General features: G+C 32.0%; 1 protein-coding gene across 3 annotated transcripts in view; it reads left to right on the top strand.

Moving 5' to 3' along the window:
* The window catches only part of Ndae1 (Na[+]-driven anion exchanger 1), an 86,254-nt gene that overhangs the window by 18,522 nt on the left and 51,958 nt on the right, over nt 1-15,774 (top strand). For all 3 annotated transcript variants that reach the window (XM_088264969.1, XM_088264968.1, XM_088264967.1), the window contains exon 3: nt 7,848-7,957. In XM_088264969.1, coding sequence (XP_088121095.1) covers nt 7,848-7,957 — 110 coding nt within the window. The remainder of the gene's footprint in view (nt 1-7,847; nt 7,958-15,774) is intronic.

Raw genomic sequence — 15,774 nt, 5'->3', positions numbered from 1 at the left:
TAAAAAAGGTCATCGACTCGCAAAATTTTGTATTCACGTTTGGAAGATACAAGGGAGAGATTTTTCACTTTTTGCCATCGTTATTCTTTATTGAAATTTATTCAAAATCTTTTTTAACCTTCATTCAAAATTCACTACGGCCATCGTAATCTATAGTTGATCCATATTATTAGTGTGTGGTCAGTATTTTTAGCTACCAGAAGTCCAGAGTCCGAATCCAAAACAAACTAACCATCACATTCCCTGCAGGGGAAGGCTGAGAGAATAGAACGCCGTACCAATCTGTCTTTCCAAACATTATTCTCCTCATCCACGTTCACGCATCTACACATATATACCCGACGATTATTTCTCCTCCAGACCTGACCGCTTTCAAGTATTTAACATACCTGATCATGCCAAGCTTTCCTCGGTCTTCTCCTGCTCCTATTTGCAACTAAATTTTCCTCCTAAATTTATTTGATCGTTCTTTCTTCACACATCGTTTCACGTGTCCAAACTGTCTCGACACACCTTTATAAATCATATAAATATACTTAAAATTTACGAAAATAATTTGACTAACGAATATATACTATTTAACATTTTATTGACATCTCAACATAGATGAACAATAATATAGAAGTCTGGGTATTTACAGGGCTTATAATCTGTCATATGCTGATTATGACATGTCATAAGCCCTGTAAATACTCAGACCTCCATATTCTTATTCATCTATGTTGAGATGTAAAAAAATATGTTAAGAAAACCCAGAATTGTGAACAATTTGGACACACTCAAAATGTTGTGAATATATATTTTTAATTATAATAATTGGAAACACATCGTCTTCTTCTTCTCCTTCTTCTTCTTCAGTTAGGACTGTACCTGTTATTCTCCGGTCCGCTCCTCTGAGGTGGAAAACCAGCTGTCTCTCCATCAACAAACAAATATATTCGTTAATTATTTAATTAAATAATTGATAACTTGGAGTAGATACTCACATATAAATTCTTATTTTTAATGTGTCTTTATAGACCACAGATTACTAGAGATAATAATATATAAACTATAGCTGCGTAATGTTTCAATCCTGATAAGGCGTGTTATGTATGCCTACTACAAAAATGTATGCTTATGATAATACTGTATATCGTTCTGATTATCTGTAAATCTGTCTGTCAAATAACAAAACGATTATTAACATGTGACTATACTTGATGATAATGAATGATATACATATACGGTAATGATAAGTAACAGCAAAGCAATTTGTGTAAACAAGTTAAATACATCACCGCGTCACTTTTTGATAGATACTTGTTTACTTATAATTTATATTTGAAGCACTAACTTTGTAAATTTCCATTTTGTAATTGAATTGTAACTTTGATTTAAAATCACTATAAATATTTTAAATTAACTTAATCTTAATGTCAACCGGTTTCGAAGCTAACCGCCTCTTTATCAAGACTGAGGTTAGCTTCGAAACCGGTAAACATTATATTAAGTTATAAAAAAATATTTATAGTGATTTTTAAAAAAAGTTACATTTTAATTATAATTATTTACTTGTTGAATTTTAAATTGTAGTTGGTTTGGGGCAATTCTCATTCACAATTGTACAAGCCAAATTGTAATCGAATCTTTCACCAGAATTTAACCCCCTGCCACAAATCCGAAAAATTATGAAAATTTTCACACAAAACAATGAACTGTGTTGGACTGGTCAAGAATTTTACCAGACATAAACCTAATTGAAAATCTATCGGCAATCTGTAAGAATCGGCTCTCCATAATTGTTTGCACTACGGTGGAAAAGCTCATTTGGTCCATAATTCAGGTATGGTTTCGAGACGAAAAATGGCATCCACGTGCCAAAACCTTATATAATAGATGCCAAGAAGAGTAAAATCTTTGATTGAGCCCAAATGAGATCATATAAAAGTTAATTTGTGATATAACTAATAAACAAAAGATTTTACAAAACTTTTTAAGAAAATACAACAAAAAAGTATTGTTTCAATTAATCTGTTCGATACTGTACTTTCTGTAAAATAAATGTTCAAATTAACTCACCATTTGAAGGCTTTATTTGTATAATCTCTATGTATCGTAAAAAATATACAAACGTATGTTTGATATCAATGTTTACAATGCATAGGCATTCCAAAACTGGTTTCAATAATATCTATTTTATGTAGGATTATATTTTTTTATGATTGTGTGTTTTATAATGCAGGTATTCATACTTCTTAAGAAAATATATTTTATTATGATGAATCCATAAAAAGACAATTTGTTTTAAAAACGCTCCAACAACTGTGTTCACATGCGTAAAAATATATGTAAAGTGATAGTGTAAATAATTGCATTTATGCATTTCTTCTGTACTGCACGGCATCGAATTGATCCAATGTTGAGTTGATCATTATTTATATGAAGTTAAAGCGATAAGACACGGTTAAGTTACCAGTCTAAGGTAATATTAAATTAATATTTGAGTAAAACATACTTATATTTAATTGAGAGTCGAACCTGGAACCTCTAGAATGGTAGCCAAACGCGGTAACCATTACACTATGGAGGCGAACAAAATTTGTTGTGGCAATTTTTATATAATATCTACGGACTTAACACGTTAAACGCCAATACTTAAATTTGTCAGTTTTGAAATTCACAAAAAAAACCTTTTCGGTAATTAACGTATTTTAATAATATTATAAATTTAGTTTTTATCCACCTCCGTAGTTAAATGGTCAGCACGCTCGGCTACCGTTCTGGAGGTCCTGGGTTCGATTTCCATTGAGGGTCAAATAAATATAAGTGATTTTTTTTACTCCTATATTTATTCAATATTATCCTGGACTGGTACCTGAAGCGGAGGGCTGATCACCTTTCCTTCATGTGTTTACGATCAAGATAACACTGCGTTTATATGATACAGTGCCCTATGCACATTTAGGTGCGGGTTAGGGTTAGGTTAGGGGGTTAGTTTATGTAAGTAAAACATTAATTAAAATGGATAGATTTTACCACAAAGTGACTGCCGAATCAATTAATGAAAAAATAACAACTGTATGCTATTTTCCACACATGTTTTATTCGACCATTGACCAAGTTTTATCGTTGGCGTTCACTGGTAGAATAAAATGTACGTGGAAAAAACTATATATGTAGTTATTATATTAAATAAAATGCAGTTCGACCGACAAAAAAAATCAGGACAAAACGTTTTTTCTTCAAAAACGGTAATATTATACACAAAAAATAGATTTATTCTGTCTACATTGCTTACCCAATAATTCAATCATAAAAAATGTTTTTCAGTACTTGTTTTATACTTTATAGCATCATTAGATGGTTTAATCCATCTTCTGTGAGTGTTGTGCTAAGTCTTATAGCACTTAATATTAATAGCTCTAGAACTATTCTTATCCAAAGAGATAAGATATAAATATTTCATTGTAACCAATAAACGGTACTTGAAGACGAATGATTGTATTTCTTTAAACATAAATCTAAAATCAACGTTTTTCTAAAATCGTAAGTGGAAGGATTTCATATTATTTTTTGACATCTCAACATATCTAACAAAGAATATGGAAGTCTCGGCATTCACGGGGCTAACGACCGTCATAGGCTGGTTTAAGTGATCACTTAACACGCGTGTAGCATTCACAAATTCTACCCATAATTGACAACCACACTACTCAAATTCTTGGAACTTCTCTATATATTGTTCAAATCCAAAATAAAGTGCTTGAATCACTAGAATTTCACTAGAGACATCTATGGTGAGATGAAAGAAGCTTTTTATTGAGCAGAAACTCTTGTATGTGAGGTCCGTATCCTGAGGGATTATAATCACATACATCGCTCACTCCTTTCAACAACGTCATATATCAAAAATCGTCAATTTTCAGTTGTGCCTGTTTTCGGAATGCCCAGAAGATGTACTATATCTCAGCAAAAGCGGCATATTTTTAACTTAATATTTACCGGCTACAGGGCAGGAAGTGTTGTTTTTACATTTTGAAGAAAAAGTATTGTTTTTTTTTTTTTTAATATACTAAATATTTTACAAATGGAGAAAAAACATTCAGGTTTTACCTAAAAAGATCTGTTGCACAGTAAAAAGTTCAATAAGTGGCTTGATATTTTTTTCAATATATTGTTTTATATTTTTAAACCTTAAAAACGTTCTCCTGAAAAATCTAGTTTTTTTTATATATGACGTTGTTGAAAGTAGTGAGCGACATGAAAAACACTATAAAATATCCCATAAAAGGTATTTTCACACTCATACACTTTTCCTGTATCATTTTGTGTTAGATTTGCTAAGGATTTTCCATGTTATGTTTTGCATTAAAGAAGTAAGTATCTTATTTACTTTTGAAAGTTAATAATAACCATATCCGCTCCCTAGGTGGAGCATATGGAGTCCACAAACTGTCTCCAGGCTTTTCTGTCGGCTGCCAGCTCCCTTGCATCCTCCCAAGTCAGATCCGCGTCGCGAAGTTCTGACGAGAACTGCCGACGAATTGTCAGCAATGGTCGTCCTGGGCGGCGCGAACCTGATGCCTTGTAAAAGAGGCAAGCTTGATTAAGGCTCTCAGGAGGCATGCGGAGTACGTGGCCAAGCCAACTGAATCGCCTTTTTTTGACGACAGTTGTGACCAAGATTTGCTGCGTCCTACGTCTTATCTCTTCATTCCTCACAAAGTCAAACCACCGCACGCCTAAGATTCTCCGCAAACACCTGTTCTCAAAGCTTAATACACGGCTGCTTTGGGCCCTTGTAAGGTGCCATGTTTCACAGCCGTATAAGAGAACAGGAGCAATGCAGGCATTGTATAGGCGGCATTTGGTTTTCACCGAGTATAAATCCGATCTCCAGACAGCCTTCATACTGTTGAATGCGGACCCAGCGAGTCCTAATCGCACTCCCAGTTCCTTTTGAAGGCTGCCATTTTCAGTCGCGTACACTCCCAAGTACTTGAAACTCTCGACCCTTTCGATGCGCTGGTTACTCAACGTCAAGGGTTGTTGGGCATCTAGGCATGAGCTGTTGCACAACACATGGGTTTTTGCAACATTTATTGTAAGCCCCATGTGCTTACAATAAATGTTGCAAAACAATAAATGTTGTAACTTTGAAAGTTAGTATTAACTAAATCTATAGGATTTCTTGACATTCTGTTTCGTATGCCTAGCGCATTAACCAAAAGGTTATCGAAAGTTTGTTTTAGAAATTGTATTTCTTTGAAGTTACGGAAAAGGTCGTTAGAGGGATTGAAAAATTCTTGAATAAATTAAAATCTTATAAAATCATAAACAACGTTTGAAAAGGGATCATGTTTTAACCTTTATATTTTAAATTTATAATTATAATTTTTAAATCAATATTTTTAATTTTACTATTTTCTTGTACACAACGGTGACCTGGTTCCAAGCCTAATGTATGGAAGAGAAGCATGGAGTTAGCGAAAGATGGATGAAAGTAGATTGAATGCACTCAAACAAATGTGCGGCAAAAGCCACACATTTCAAATCCTCCTCATACATTCCAAATCCTGAACTGACCGCTTTCAAAATTTGACATACTCGAAACGATGATTTGTAATTATGGGTATGATGAAAATTTAAAAAAAAGTCCCATTTTCAGTACCTACGTATGACATATTTATAAAAGTAGAGATTTTGAAAATAACGTTCTTATTTATGAAAAAAACGTCAATTTTGACAACCTGATATTTACATTTAAAAGATAGCTTTATTTGACAATTTTTCTTTAAAATTTTATACAAATAACTTACTTGTTTAAATAAAAAAACACGACTCGTACAAACATAAAGAATACATTCTTTAGTAGGTATTGATGAAACAACGTGTTTTAAAGTCGTGATACACGTTATAGGTAATTCATGACTATGAATATAGTGATATTACTGTTGTGTAATGTTTATTATATGCAAATTTCTAGTGGATTGTAGGAACTCGCTTAGATTATTATTGTTTGATTAAAGTCTGTGGACTTGTTTATGAATACCTCCATATTAATAAGAACTTAGTACTCGACTAGTTTATTAGTAGGTGCGATCGTTTAATGAATACAAATTAGTTACGTGCGTTTATGGGAATTACCAGTTGTTAATTTTCTTATTATTTTTTTGACATCTCATCAAAGATGAAGAAGAATATGGAAGTCTGGGCATTTACGCGGCTTACGACCGTCATAGGCTGGTTTAAGTGATCACTTTACACACGTGTAACATTCACCAATTCTACCCATTATTGACAACCACACTACTCAAATTCTTGGAAGTTCTATATATATGAACCAATTATGAAACCTTGTTCATGAATAACTAGAACTTCACTAGAGACATTTGTTGGTGAGATGTAAAGAAGCTTTTTATTAAGCAGAAACTCTTACCAGATAAATTATCTGGTCAAATTATAAGCTTAGTAATAAAAATGAAAATGGTATTTTCTGGCGTTTCTCATGTGTGTGATTTTAATCCAGGATTCGGATCTCACATACTAATATAAGAGTTTCTGCTTAATAAAAAGCTTCTTTACATCTCACCAATAGATGTCTCTAGTGAAGTTCTAGTGATTCATGAACAAGGTTTCTAAATTGGTTCATATATATAGAACTTCCAAGAATTTGAGTAGTGTGGTTGTCAAAAATGGGTAGAATTGGTGAATGTTACACGTGTGTAAAGTGATCACTTAAACCAGCCTATGACGGTCGTAAGCCGCGTAAATGCCCAGACTTCCATATTCTTCTTCATCTTTGATGAGATGTCAAAAAATAATATGAAAATAACTCCTGTAATTGGAGATAATCCAGATTTTGTGAACAAGTATTTGGACACACTCAAAATGTTGTAAAGTTAATTTTCTGATGATTGAACTATTATACACCTCTGTGAAAAGAGAAATATGGATTTATGAACGCTTTGATTGTTTTTAATGATACCTTTCCATTAACGTGATATATAATGGATATCACAACAAAGGTCAAATAGTTTTATTCCTATTTCAATAAGTTCTTCATTATTATTGAGTACCTAATCAATAATAATTTTGATGAAAATAAAAAGTGCTGTAAATTCAATATATCGCTCACTCCTTTCAAGAACGTCATAAATCAAAAATCGTCAATTTTCAGTTGTGCATGTTTTAGCAATGCCCAGAAAATGTACTTTATTCCAGCAAAAGCGGCATATTTTTAACTTAATATTTACTCGCTACAGGGCAGAAAGTGTTGTTTTTGCATTTTGAAGAAAAGGTATCGTTTAATTATTTTTTTAAATATACTATATATCTTTCAAATGGAAAAAAACCTTCAGGTTTTACCTAAAAAGATCTGTTGTACAGTAAAAAATTCAATAAGTGGCTTGATATTTATTTTTAATACATTGTAGTATATTTTTAAACTTTAAAAACGTTCCCCTGAGAAATCAAGTTTTTTGATTTATGACGTTCTTGAAAGGAGTGAGCGATATGTTTAAAATAAAACATGCACGTTAAATAGTGAAAAAAAAATTAGGTATCGTAATAGCATATTCGTGAAAGTATGTTACATACTATAAAAGTATTTTTGCTGGAACCTTAGCAGATTTTTTTTAAATTATTATTTCACAGTACTCCTAATATTTTTAATTTCGATAAAAAATTGTAAAAAATGATGTTAATTTAATATTTGTTTTTAAAAAATCCAAACACGATTAAAACGTCAAAATATTTGGGTGTCTGAAAAATATATTCTTGAAAGTATGTAACTTACTTTTAAAATGTTTTTTTTTATTGAACTGAAGCAGATATTTAATTGTTTTTTTTTTATTATTTCACAGCACTCCTAAGATGCCCGTGGAGGCTTCTAGGGCTGAAGATGACGAAGCTCCGAAGGACCCAGCGGCTCGCCAGTCAGTCCACCAGGAGTATACGGAACAAGACTTCGAAGGTGAGCATTTCTTATTACAACTTCAATCATAGTTGAGCTAAAATCTAGTAAAAAGTATAAAAATCCTCTAACGCACGACTATGATACCCGCTTTACCCACTACAAAGGGTTGAAGGTCCCAAGAGTGATTAATAAATATGGAAGAAAAACACTTTATTACAAAGTTCCAAGCATTTAAAAATTATTCATATTGTAGGTAAGAAAAGAGAGGATACAAAAATATGGCGCAAAAACATAATAAAGGAACGAATTCGTATTTTAGGAATTGTATATTTAGTTTTAATTTTTCATTTTTTCTTTTCATATTATGTTACAATAGAACGTGGCTTGATGGGTCTCCACTAAAAAAAATTATATATATATATATATATATATATATATATATATATATATATATATATATATATATATATATATATATATATATATATATATATATATATATATATATATATATATATATATATATATATATATATATATATATATATATATATATATATATATATATATATATATATATATATATATATATATATATATATATATTTATATATATATTTGAATGTAAATATATATGTAAATATGAATGTTAACATATATTTTTTATGAAATAAATGAAATTCTGAAAAAAAATGGGATAAAAATTACTTCATTAAAAGTATGACCATATTTGGGTTTTTAATTAACTGCGTTAATTCAAGTGTTATTTTTAAACTCTAATAAAGTTATGATTTTTAGTTAGTCGTTAAATTATAATAGTCTCGCAAAATTAATGGCGACACCACACACAAAAATACTTTCAAAAATATGTTCCATAAGCTATACAAAATCTAAATCAGTAAAAACATTAAGATATCTGTAAAAAACCGTGAGTTGTTTACTGAAGACTGACAGTATACATATATAAAATCATTTTATTTTTGATTCCTGAAAAAAATATTATTATTTTTCGGCCAAAAATCCGATAGCTAAGAAATCGACATACAAAAAAAATCGGCAATTCTTACGCAAAAATCGTATAATAAATATTTCTTCGCTATTCAGGAAACCCATCCCTACACGGATGATTTACTGCCTGATTATTATTTACATCCTAAAACAAAATTATATTACGGTATGGGAAATACGAATTACGCATTTTGATCCCTTTCTCTTCGGCAGCTTCCGGGCTGATCTGAAAAGGGGGTAACTAACAACCCTTCACGTTACGTCAGTCCATAGCAGTGGCTCTGAACCTTTCAGGGTCAGGGAGCACTTTTCTTCATAAGGAATATTCGCGTTACACCAAAACTTATGATTCAATGAACGTACAAAGTTAACTTTTATTTAAAAAAAACTGATTTTTTATTACAGACAAGTTACATTAATTTTAAAAATACAATAATCCTACAACGAAATTTTTTGCCACGTAAATTATTTAATGTGATCCCTGAGCTTATCGGCTTTTACAATTTTCAACGATATTAGTCTAATATTTAATATAGCTACTCTCATTTCTTTATCCAAATTGCTAAGCCAAGGTTAACAAATCAAGGGTCACAAATCCTTCCAGTGAATCTACCATTGATGAAGCACCGTCTGTAAAAATTCCTACACATATCGCTCGCTCCTTTCAACAACGTCATATATAAAAAAACTAGATTTTTCAGGACGTCGTTTTTAAAGTTTAAAAATACAATTAAATGTATTACATATATATATATATATATTATATATATATATATATATATATATATATATATATATATATATATATATATATATATATATATATATATATAAATATATATTTATATATATATATATATATATATATATATATATATATATATATATATATATATATATATATATATATATATATATATATATATATTAAGCCACCTATTGAACTTTTTATTGTGCAAGTATAACCTGAAGGTTTTTTCTCCATTTGAAAAATATTTAGAATATTAAAAAAAAAAAAAAAAGTTAAACAACACCTTTTCTTCAAAATGCAAAAACAACACTTTCTACCCTGTAGCGGGTAAATATTAAGTTAAGAATATACCGCTTTTGCTGGGATGTAGTACATTTTCTGGGCATTCTGATAACATACACAACTGAAAATTGACGATTTTTGATAAATAACGTTGTTGAAAGGAGTGAGCGATTTGTAACTTCAATGATATTTTCGATTGTTCTAAGTATGATGATATAGAATGAAAGATATCTTGACCGCTGCTGTGAGGTGAGCGCACACAACTTTACTTTGCAAGGGTGCTGCCATCTAGCCATTATATTTCCTACTGAAATAGTGCAGTCAATGAGCCAACATGAAATTTTGGTTTTCATAATTTCGCGGGACACTTGCAACAAGCTCGCGGAGCACCGGTTCAGAACCACTGGTCCAGAGCCTAGTTCACAAGCGGTGGCTTGGAGTGTGAACGGAGATGAGAGACATCTCTCCAAGAACAATGGATGTTATTTGATGTAGAGTTTGCGTTACTAAAACTTGGTATTCTTGTCACCGTGTTATTCTTATACACAATTAATATTATTCATAACATCCAATAACAATAACACTCCATTTGATCGCGAGCTGTCGTTGGGAGTACATTTAATTCAACGTCTTCTTCTTTTAACTCTTATCTGCACCCAATGGTGCATAAGGCACTGCATCGTATTGACGCACTGTTATCTTGACCGTTACTTACGTGAATGCAAGGTGCAACACTCCTGCTCTTCAGAGACCATTTTCCTCCTGCGAATCGAACCCGGGACCTCCAGCAAGATAGCTAAACACGCTAACCATTAAACAACGGGGGTGGACAATAAATCAATATACATCCGTGTTATTCAAATAAACAAAAATGTATTACGAAAGTGAAGCATGGAGTTAGCAAAAGAAGAATGAAAGTAGATTGAATGCAGTCGAAATGCGTTCTCTCCGATGAATGTGCTGCAAAACGTTGTATGATAAATGTGCAAATGGTGATATAAGAAAAGAACGTAAGGCTGAGATAAGCATTATCGATAATATTAAAAAAGGTGTCATCGCCCTTTCTTAATTTTGAACAATTTTAACAGATAATATGGGCATGTGAATCGAATGAGTGATGAAAGGATTGTAAAGCAAATTTATGGGGTAAATTTGTTTGGTAATAGAAGCAGAGGAAATCCGAGGAAAAATCGACATGATCGAGTATTTAAAATACTTGAATATGGTCAAATAAAGAGTCAGAATAATTGGTGTATATGTAAGAGGAGATGCATGACTGTGGATGAGGCTATGATTACTTTCAAAGACAGATACAGTGTGGCCTTTATTATCTCTGCCTGCGAGGAAGTGGCGCAATGGTTAGTTTATTAATTAATGTTATTTTTCAGATAATTGTATTATTGTTTCATGACATTCAATAGCAACAACACTCCGTTTGATCGCAAGCTATCATTGACAGTAATTGTAATACAATATACACTCGTATTACTCACCTGCTTTAACGACGCCATTTTATATGTACATTACGCTTCTTGTAACAACATAAGAGTGCTACGCTAAAGCTGTCACCTGTCGCTCTGTTTGCACTAAGAAATTGCGTTGTTCGAGACACACTTAAGGTAGGGGTCTTGTGATGTCTAAGGACGTACTCGCTTCCCATATAAACATTCTATTAAACTGACAGCGATATTACATTTATCTCAGAAAAATTTTAACTTGTCAATAAAACCGAATGACAAGTATTCTAAGTATTCATTTTGTATTCTTACTAACTAATTACAAGTAAATAATAAAAATATACATCTGTATAAAAAGAGAAAATGACAATTCGGCTCTCCAAACTCAAAACACAGTAAGGAACTTTTTTTTGTAGTACGTTTTTTTGCATTTGTGCAAAAATGCAAAAAAGTAGGTACTACAAAAAATGTCCCTTACTGTGTTTTAAATTTAGACAGCCGAATTATACCATTAATCAAATAAAACAATAAAACTTGAGTGTAAGTCCTCTCCAAGCACAAGAGCTCAGTCTCTTTTTTGGAGAGGCACAGCGAAACTAAAATTATAAGCTTGCCATATGCATAAATGTATAGAAATTGTATTAAAAATGTAACTATATTAAATTAAATAAAAAGTAAAATAAAACTCGGTAATGTGACCAATGGGATTTCAAGAATTTTTTAAATCAAAATTCAATGTTAATTATATTTTGAGTGCGTCCAAATCTTTGTTCAGAAATTTGGATTTTTCTATTACTTCTTCAAACCCTTATCCGCACACCAAATGCACAGGGCATAGGACACTGACTCATATAAACGCAGTGTTATCTTGATCATTAACACATAAATGAAAGATGATCAGCCCTCCTTTAAGTACCAGTCCAGGGTAATATTGAATAAATATTAGAGTCATCTATTAAGGAGTTATTTATATGAATATCTTAACATACATACTTATATGAGGAAAAATAATGATTTCGGATGTGTGAAAGAATGTATCATTCAAAGGATATTAAAAACATAAAACGTAGAATGGTGAATGTTACATGTGTATAAAGTGATCACTTAAACCAGCATATGACAGGCCCTGTAAATACCCAGAAATTCATATTCTTCTTCATTTATGTTAAGATATCAGTATCAAATTCAATATCTTCAGAAATCTGTATTTATTAAATAAAAGTCAGAATAATCGGTGTATATGTATGAGGAGATGCATGAATGTGAACGAGGTGAAGATTTAAATAACAGATTGATTTGGCGTTCTTTTCTCTCTGCCTAACCCTGTTGGTAAATGGCGTAATGGTTAGTTATAAACGCCGATATTCGTCATTGAACTGAACCGAGTTAAAAGACATGCGTAACTTCATGTCATTTCATTATATTTCATCGAACAATTGTATTTTACCACATCATTTCCTAATATTATAAATTTTCAAATCTCATTTTTTTCGCAATGGAAATATGTATTGAAATGAAATTCGTAGAGAAAACCGCCAGCGAAGGTGGAGTTTATGGCTTCTAGTCTATGTATAGTAAAATATGTAATTCGAATGATACGTGATTAAGAACTAGGGCAACGATGTTCCAGCCATTTGTTTTAAGGTTAGCAGAACCTTCGACTTGGCTCAACTAGCAGTCTCATAAAGCTTCTGCCATCTATGAGAAAAAATATATTTAATAAATAAATGTTTTTTTTACGAAATGCTAAAGTTTTAAAATAATATACAAAATAACAGCATTACCAAAATTACCACTGTATGTTGAAATATCAATTTAAATCGTAATATGGAGAAAAAATGTATTTGTAAACAAAAATTTTGAAACCCCTTAAAATATTGTTAGCAAAATGATTAATTTAATTTAATTGGTAACACTTTGAATGCTGGCCCCTGTATATTGAGATATTATATCATAATATGTCTTTACTTTAAGACTTTTTTTATCAAAATCGTGATGCGTGAAAAACTATAGGTACGTCAAAGTAGAATCACGTATATTCTTCTTCTTCTGACCCATATCCGCACCCGATGGTGCAAAGGGCACTGCATATCATTGATCCAGTGTTATCTAGATCGTTAACAAGTCCTGCGCCTCGGATACCAGTATTAGAGTGAAGAATCACACATATTTATTCTGACCCCCCTAAGAATCAAACGGGGAACCTCCAATATGTTAGTTAGTCAAACGCGCTAACCACTACACACTATACTATAGAGGTAGACTAAAATACTGTGTATATTAATTAACATAATATATTGAGTTTGTCTAAATCATTGTTCCCATATGCGGGTTTTGTCCACATTCATGAGTTTTATGTAATATACATATTGATATTATATATTGAAGAATAATTAATATGTCTGGGTATATAAAGATATTACGACCTACCATAAGCTGATCACTTTACACACGTGTGTAAAACTGACAAAAAAATGCGGTGCAATACATATATACATATACATATATTTATACATATATATATATATATATATATATATATATATATATATATATATATATATATATATATATATATATATATATATATATATATATATATATATATATATATATATAGGATATACGGTCGGTAGATGGCGTACACAACACGTATTATTTTATCGTCCCGCGAAATTAATAAATAAAAGTTATTTTTACGAGTAAAAACAAAAACAATTACATGAAAATGAACGACAAGACGTCGCGATGTTCTTGTGGAATTGTGGTGAACGAGGTGTTGGCCTTTATCCAGCAGAAAATGGATGTTATGGACGAAGTCAGTTTGTGCCAACTTTGTGAATTCTTCAAGGAAGACGAAATAGATGCCGCAAAGGCAATCTTAATAACCTACGTGCCTGCTGCACAAACCAGAAGAGTGGGCGAAGGTAAGAAGAAACGTAATATCAACGATATTATTAAAATTCTGAGAGAGACAGACCCAGATACTCTGCCCAAATTCGCTGTGCTAAACATCAATAGACTGCCTCCCATCACGTTTGACTATATCGATGTGAGTTCTCTACTTAGAGAGTTAACATATCTTAAGAACGAAATCCATAAGTTAAACATTGAAACGCCAAAGAATTCGGAATCGATCCAATCTCTGAAATGTGAAGTGGCAGAAATTAAACGTCAACATAACGTAAACGACCACCATAATGTAGGTAGGAGACAGCATGAAAAATTCATACCGAACGAAGAGATAACGCCATCTGTGAACAGCGACCCAAAGCCACCAACGCTCTATAGCGAAATAGTTGGAAATGAATTGACAGATGTCACTAAAAACAAAACTCAAAATGTAAATAATATTACTGAATCTTCTAGCCAGTGGACAATCGTTAAAAATGCAAAGAGTAAAAATAACTCCAATAATAACGATAATAAACGCCCAAAATTCAAAAATAAAAACGCCATACGAGGCAGTAATGTCTCGTCTGGGCTTAAGGCAATAGAAAATGTTAAATATTTAGTGGTATCGAGATTAAGTCTAGAAACGAATTGTGAGATGATCATTGACTTTCTGAAAACAAAAGATGTGGACGTTCGTAAATGTGAGGAGTTACAAACAAAATCGGGTGATTATAAGACTTTTAAAATAGGAGTTCCTGAATCCATGTATAGTACCACACTAAACGGAGATATTTGGCCACAGTACTCTTTTGTACGACGATTTTTTTATAGCGAAAAAAAAACTAATATTTCATCATGAACAATTCCATTAGAATATGTTCCTACAACTGTAAATCAGTACATCGCATAGCACCGGGTATACACGAAATTTGCAACAATGTTGACATTCTTCTCCTACAAGAAACCTGGTTGATGAAGGACGACTTAAACTTCCTGAATAGTATCCACGAGGAGTTTCTGGCCACTGGAACATCAGCAATGAACTCTTCCGAGGAAATAATTCAGGGAAGACCACACGGAGGCGTAGCCATACTGGTAAGGAAGCAAATTGCTAATGTAACTATTATCGAATGTGGTGACGATCGGATGGCGGCAATAACCATACAACATAGCCACGGAGTCACTCTATTGGTAAATGTTTATATGCCAGTATGTTGCAACGAAAACCTGCCTGTCTTTGTGGACATCTTGAGCCGAGTTACAGCTATCGTAGATGAAACTCAAGTGAATGAGTTAATTTGTATGGGAGATTTCAATGCGCCCATACACAGTAGATTCATGGAGGAATTAGATGCCTTTTCTCAGGAAAACGAGTATAGTATCTATGACGTGAAAAAACTCGACATCAGCTCCTTTACGTTCTTCAGTGAGGCGCATAATACTACCTCTTGGTTGGATCATTGTATAATATCCAGTACGCT

Source organism: Brachycentrus maculatus, unplaced genomic scaffold (assembly GCF_059751285.1).
Source record: "Brachycentrus maculatus isolate JH-2025_06_01 unplaced genomic scaffold, ASM5975128v1 h1tg000240l, whole genome shotgun sequence".
NCBI lineage: Eukaryota > Metazoa > Arthropoda > Insecta > Trichoptera > Brachycentridae > Brachycentrus > Brachycentrus maculatus.
This window is presented reverse-complemented; position numbering and strand designations above follow the sequence as displayed.